General features: G+C 42.0%; 1 protein-coding gene across 1 annotated transcript; it reads right to left on the reverse strand.

The window, feature by feature from the left end:
- Positions 1-209: 209 nt before the first annotated feature.
- LOC126187691 (uncharacterized) lies at positions 210-5,531 on the reverse strand. The gene is made up of 4 exons (XM_049928931.1): positions 5,458-5,531; positions 3,853-4,208; positions 3,549-3,743; positions 210-469 (listed from the first exon to the last, which is right to left on the reverse strand). The coding sequence occupies exons 1-4, from the start codon at positions 5,510-5,512 to the stop codon at positions 320-322; spliced, it is 756 nt and encodes a 251-aa protein (XP_049784888.1). The 5' UTR covers positions 5,513-5,531; the 3' UTR covers positions 210-319.
- Positions 5,532-6,869: the final 1,338 nt, after the last annotated feature.

Here is a 6,869-nt window from a genome sequence, read left to right on the forward strand (position 1 = left end):
CACCTCGAATCTTTCCCTAATTCCTTCTTCCATTTTCATGTCTCCAGAGACACTTATTTTAGAAACCTATTCTACTGGCTTTCCGTCAACTAAGGTACTATATAACTCTTTTCATTTCTTTCTTTATCACGGTTTCCGTTTTCCGAGATTTTCAGTCAGTTCCTTTCTCATATCATTCCTACACATAATTAATTAATCAGACATTATTTTAATGTGCTTGAGTGATATTTATTGATCCGTACATCCTAGTATACAGCCTCAAAATGCAGTGTTGTGATCAAACAACCAACACGTGTTCGTTGTCCATGGATGCAGCTCTTCACTCAATTTCCAGGGAGAGCAGTTCGTCGCGAGCTGCAGCGTAGTCGCTGTAGATGTCTGGGCTGGAGTACTCCTGGAACAGCTGGTCGTAGCTCTGGTGGTAGCTGTTCGCCAGCACCATGGCAGCCGCCGCTCTAGGGTACAGCGACTGCACAGAAAGAGATAACACGTCACTGTGACTTCGTCTGTCTCTGTTACTTAGGCCTAATTTCACTCTAGACAAAACCAAAGCTCAACGACGCCAGAGTTAAAACTTCGAGCGCATCTAATAAATGAGAGCAAAAATTTTGAATAGGATGTTAGAAGACTTACAGGAAGAATGAACAGAATGGCAAAACTTTCACGTTTCAAGACTTCCCGTATCAGGAGAATAAATAGACTCTGATACAAAAAATTCACATTTACAGAAATTAATAATTAACAATAACGATAAGAAGCTCTTCTATAATAAAACATTAATTTAGTCGATCAGTTTTCTGAATGGTTTGATGCACCAGCCACATGTTTCTCTCAAATGGCAATTTCTTCCCCTTAAAGTACCACTTAGATGGAATATCCCCAACAATATGTTCTATACAGGGTGAACCAAAATTTGCACACACATGGGACCCATAGCAATTTATTTACACTAACACCACAAAAGGATCTGCAACAAAATATTGTCCTGTATATTTTTCAGTAGAAAGTGGACGTTGAAAATACGCTATAATCACATTATAATAAAGGTCTTCAAGCTATAGCATGCAGCTGTGCTGGCCATATAGTACATTTCATAGAGCATCGCGGTAGAATGCACGAGTTGAAGTGCTCTATTCAGGGTGAAGGTGTAATTCTTTTAATTTTTGGTTCCTTGAGAAGGTACCTTACTTCCTAATCGTTGAGAACCAATACAGTAGGTCTTGCACAAAACAGGTATAATTATTTAATACCACATCAGAAAATCTACCTCGGGGATCTCGGAACTCTAACGCAAAACTGTACCCACTATACCAGTAACGTGATAACTGACGACTCGCTTGGCTTCCACGAGTAACATTATGTACCTATGGTAGGATACATTCTCTGGTGATGCGGTATCTGTTTTTAGGAGCCACTGTGTACAATTAGTATTAAAACTCAGAGAACAACGTTAGAAAAGGAAACTGCGTATCAACATTTTCATACAGGCTGATTCAGTTTCCCCTACCGCTGTCGTTTTATGCAATCCGCATTGAAATACCTACCCTTCGAAATCCAGGCACAAAATTTTCAAGCTCTCTCGCTCGCTACCCCCAGACTATTAGTCCTATAGAAAAAATTATCAGTAGCTTTCTGTAGGGAATTTCATGTAGTTTATGTTCATAAAGGAGCGCGTTTTCGAGTTGTTCAAGGAAAACATATTCAAAAGTGATCTTCAAACGCACCTCACACTCATTCCTCACCAATCAGGATTTATACTGTGTTCGTGGCAGTCAGATGCTTTCACTGTAGTTCTTCGTGTATTCATACGCAGATCGCTCAGCATGTAATTGTACAAAGCTGATGGGTGCGCATTACCGTCACTATTTATGGCCTGCTCAGAAGATGCTGAATGATTTACAGCAGAAACTTTGGCAAAGGGTAAAATTAGTTTACGATTTAATTCTCGCAATATTACGTAAAAAGAAAGAAGAACATTTTGCTGGAGGAACTGATGCAGCAACGAAACACTGACCAGAAAGTAAAGGCGTAGACCTCGATTCACAGGACATGGGGCTTGCCTGCATGAACAGAGTGTAGCCAAAACTGCAATATTCTTGAAGAAATAATAAACAGCTAATTCTGTTGCAAAAGGGTTGTTTATTTAAACCCCTCTGCAATGGGTTTAAATAAACCTTGCATTTTGCAACTGATTGCTGTTTATTTTCTCCTCAATAATATTTGATCCTACGGTTACCGCTCCATTCTTATAAAAAGTTTAGAACCTGTAATGGTGTAAAACCCTAAGAACGGCTATGGTGCACGCGATATAAAGGCAGCGTTCTCCAAAAGAAGGAAACGTGATAATGCTGCAACCTCACAGGATGAAACACCGATTGCGGTTCTTCCTTTTTGTGGCGCAATTTCCAGCAAAATAGGAAGAGTCCTGCGTAGACGTGGTATTAGACCGATTTTTCGTACTCCTAAGAAAATTAAGGGTATGATGCGCCCTGTTAAGGACAATCTCGACCTCAGGGTCCCCGGTGTTTATAATATACCCTGTGAGTGTGGAAGCAATTATATAGGTCAGACTATTCGTACCGTTTCCGACCGCTGTGCAGAACACCAACGCCATATTAAAAATAGAGAGCTTGAGAAATCGGCAATTGCGGAGCACAGCCTCACGAACAAACACAAAATATTGTTCGATGAAACTAAAATTCTGTCCCATGCCTCCACGTACTGGGATTCTGTTATTAAGGAGGCTGTTGAAATAAGAATGAGCCAAAAGAACTTTAACCGCGATAGCGGATACCATCTGAGCTGTGCATGGAAACGAGCGCTTGATGCAGAGAAGCAGCAGAGACGTTCCTTCCAAGGTTTACGTTTAAACGGAAGCGGTGGCGCCACCGGCGCACACAGTGACACCGTCTGAGACAGCAGCACGTAATCGCCGACCAATCAGAAGCCGACCAATCAGAAGCCGTCTTCGGGCTATATAGAGGCTACCATAGCAGCAGTGGAGACAGTCAGCTCCTGACGATGACGATGGAGGTAATCGTCGAAAGCTCGAGATTTTATCTAGAACTGACGCGGCAAGAATACCGAGAATATTTTATACATAAATCCAAAGAGCCCAAGAGTGCAATTAGTGAAGATCGTTTCTACTGTCCACACAGTCTTCAAGACCGATAAACACTGAATAAGTAAACAGATGCTTTCCTCACTTCCTTCTCATTAACTGGTCTCCAGATCCGATCATTACAATGAACTTGTATCCGTCTGACAACATTAATCACGATAACCGACTTCTATTAACTCCCAATCATAATGGTCAGTACGCCACTGCGGCCTGACAGGGCAGTAGATGGAACCTGATACAGCGACTAGAAAAGCGTACAAGAGGTAAAATTGTTCAAGTATTCACAAAGCCTAAGACCTGTAATACAAATAAATCCGTCACACAAAACAGTCCATACAACACAACATAATCGTTTATCTTCCAGACACAAGCCAGGAGAGACGTATCTGATATTGACTTTCCCCACTGTAAATCCTGCAGTCCTCACCGTCACCCGGCGTTCCTCCATGATAGCTGGCAGCTCGGCAGTGGCGTTTGAGATGCCGATGTAAGCAAAGTCGACGATCCAGTCGTGCAGCCGCTGCAGGTCAGGTGCCACTGTCTCCGGCAGGTGGACGAACGCCTCGTCCATAGTCCAAATGCCGCTGTCCCTCTGCTGTCCAGCATCTGTTCTCAAGTTCCCCTGTGAAACATATCGAAACACTGATGAGCTAAGGCTATTTAATTGCGGTGTATGATTACGGCAGAAAAATGATGAGAGTACACAACAGAATCAGAGAACAGTCTCTTACTTGTGAATTGAAGTGTTTCGTGGATCTCAAGCCACCCTTGACAGCAGAAGAGAAGTTGCGGTAGGCTGTGGCCAGCACTGGCAGGATGTTGTCGAATGAAGCATTGACTCCACTCTGGATGCTGCTAGCAGTGTATTCTATGCCCTCCTGCATGTTGCGAATCGACCTGAAAGTCCACCGGGCTGCGTTGGCTGTCTGGAAGCCGATTCCGTCCGTCATGTTGGCAAGGTAAGAAGAGACAGCGGCTATCATCATCTCCTTCATGGCTGTCCCATTCACGGAGAAGTATGATATGCTGGGAGCAGGGATGATTCTTGTCGTATTCACGAAAGCTTCCTCAAGTGAGGCTGCGTCCCCTGTGGACAAGACCATACTCTCTCTATGCAATGTAGCTTCCCACGCCTTGTCGCTCACATTTCGATGAGTATTAGCGGTCGCAAGATAAATGCTATCGGATATTATTTAGTTAAAGGTGAAGTATTCACATACAGATAAACAAAGGATGGTTGAGAGATCTGACAGTGCACGCAGTTACAATGCTATGGTCCCCTTTCGATTTTAATGCAACCTGATTATTGTCAGTTGAGGGTTCATAGATGGTAGGTTACCAGCTTCTCTTTCAGGTCTCGGGTTCTCTACTTGACTCTTCTCTCATTGTCTTTCCTCTACTTATCTATCACTGACATTTGTTTCGTCTTAAGTTTCAGTAATATTCAATACAATTCTGTTCCACCCAACGTGCTGTCTACATCGACTCCAGACGGCACACACTCTGTGACTCTGATTCACACATTTTTTGTTTCTGTCTTCTTCTTTTTTTTATAAAAAAAGCAATAGCGTTCCAATCCTAAAACTTGGATTGTCAGGACTACAATGTTCGATGAATGCACGTCTCCCAAAGAACCCGCAACTCTGACGAAAATGATAAGCTTATAGTTGACGGAACAAACACCTGGTGACCTACCACAACCCGACTGTAGATGTACAAAAAGAAAAAAAAGACCTGTGGTGGTTGAGACAGGGTGCCTGTGGATCATCAGCACATGACGTCATGACGTGGAGACAACCAAGGAGAATCCGTGTGTTCTCTCCATTAAAGTGAACGAATGCGAGAAAGCACTCTGGAAATTTCTCAAAAGAACCATGGGGTGCAAGCATAAATGCGCATCTGGATAACTGCTGATTGAGAGAGAAATGCGCATTCATTAACAGTAGTGCCTTCTTTCAAATTCTCTCCCAGACACCCAGCTTTATGTTTTATTTGGTTCCAAGAAATCCCTTAAGGCCAACGCCAGACATTTTTCCCCTCTACTGTTCACATCTATCATCGTTGAGGCTCTCTTCTAGGACCTGTCTGTGATAAAATGCTTCTAAAACTTTAATGTTGTGGTGGAGGGATAATTATTAGAATCATAATAGGCTCAAACGTTTCAATGAATTTGTTCCCCATTCTACGCTGCTGATGAGATGAATGCGTTGAATAGCGTATGTCAAAATGTTCCCCTATAGCATAGATTTACTGAATAGTGAGTCGATCTTTGAACGACGTGACATTATAACTAAATATAAATTGCAAAGTGCAGTTTGCTTCTGGATATATCTTACCTGGGGAGACGGCAAGACAGACGACTGCGACGACAACAGCAAACGTGGTCTTCATGTTGAGGCTGTAGGTCTCCAAATGTGCCACTCGCTAGTCTTCACTTCCTATATATACCCGGCATTCTTTACCGTGATACTGTGAACGTCACAAGTGTTTTCATTAAATTAGTGGAAACGTTTAGTTATCTCTCCCTCGGAGTATGAAATGGCTTAAGGTTAGATAAAAGTACTTGTCCTTCAATTTTTCATCTGACATTTTCTGTGGCTGATAGGTTCCTGATAACAGTCGTACCGACATACATATGCCTATCATTAAACTCCATCTGAATTGCCAAATGTAAAAATAATGCTTATGTTATCTGATAGACATTTCCGTATGAATGAATTTTAAATTGAATAACACCGATTAGCAATTTGTTTATAACATATAGAAACAATGACGCATGTACACTGAATGTCGTCAGTCGGCTGGTTTGATTATGTTAGAAGTCTAGACTTGCTCTGAAAAGGAGCACGTCAGCACAAATGCTGAATTGCTCTTGATCGAGCACATCGACCAATATTTATTCATCGTTTTTTATGTCTCGAACTTGACAAATACGATGCTGCATCTCTGTCAACTGGAAGATCACTATACCCTCAAATGTATGACAGGTTTTCATTGCTGATCTTACACATCATGTCTTAATTTTTAGAATAATCACAGTAATTGTACATGTAAATATCTACCTCTACATACATATCCGCACGGTAATGTACAGTTCGTGGCCGAGGTTACCACGTACCTCTACTATAGAATTTCTTTCCCGTTCTATTCGAAAACAGAGCTGTGGAAAAACGACTTTCTATAAGCCTCTGTACGAACCGTAATTGCCTGCATGTTTTCCGCGTAGTACTTAGACAAATGTACGGCTGTGGCAAAAGACTCGTTCTTCAGTCGGTGTTAAATACCGATTTTCTAAACTTCCAAAACAGCACCGTGCGAAAAGAACTTTGTCTTCCGCTCGAGGAATTTCCATTTGAGTTTACGAATCATCTCCGTAATAAGAGCGTGCTCATCGAACCTACCGATAACATGTCTAGCAGCAATCTCTGAATCGCTTCTCAATGTCTTCTTGTAATGCCACCTGAAGGGGAGTCCAAATACTAGAGCAGTACTTACGAATGGTTCTCACTAGTGTTCTATAAGCCGTCTCTTTTATAGACGAGCTTTACTTCCTCAAAATCTTCCCAATAAAACATTGATCATTCGCCTATCTTACTACCATTCTGACTTGCTCGTTTCATTTCATTTCGCATTTCAGCGTAACGGTTCGGTATTTACTCGAGGTGGTTGTGTCAAGTATCACGCTACTATCGCTGTGTTCAAACGTAACAGGATTGTTTTTCCTTCGCTTCCTTATGTTTTCATAGAT

The sequence above is a fragment of the Schistocerca cancellata genome, chromosome 5 (genome assembly GCF_023864275.1).
Source record: "Schistocerca cancellata isolate TAMUIC-IGC-003103 chromosome 5, iqSchCanc2.1, whole genome shotgun sequence".
Taxonomy (NCBI): domain Eukaryota; kingdom Metazoa; phylum Arthropoda; class Insecta; order Orthoptera; family Acrididae; genus Schistocerca; species Schistocerca cancellata.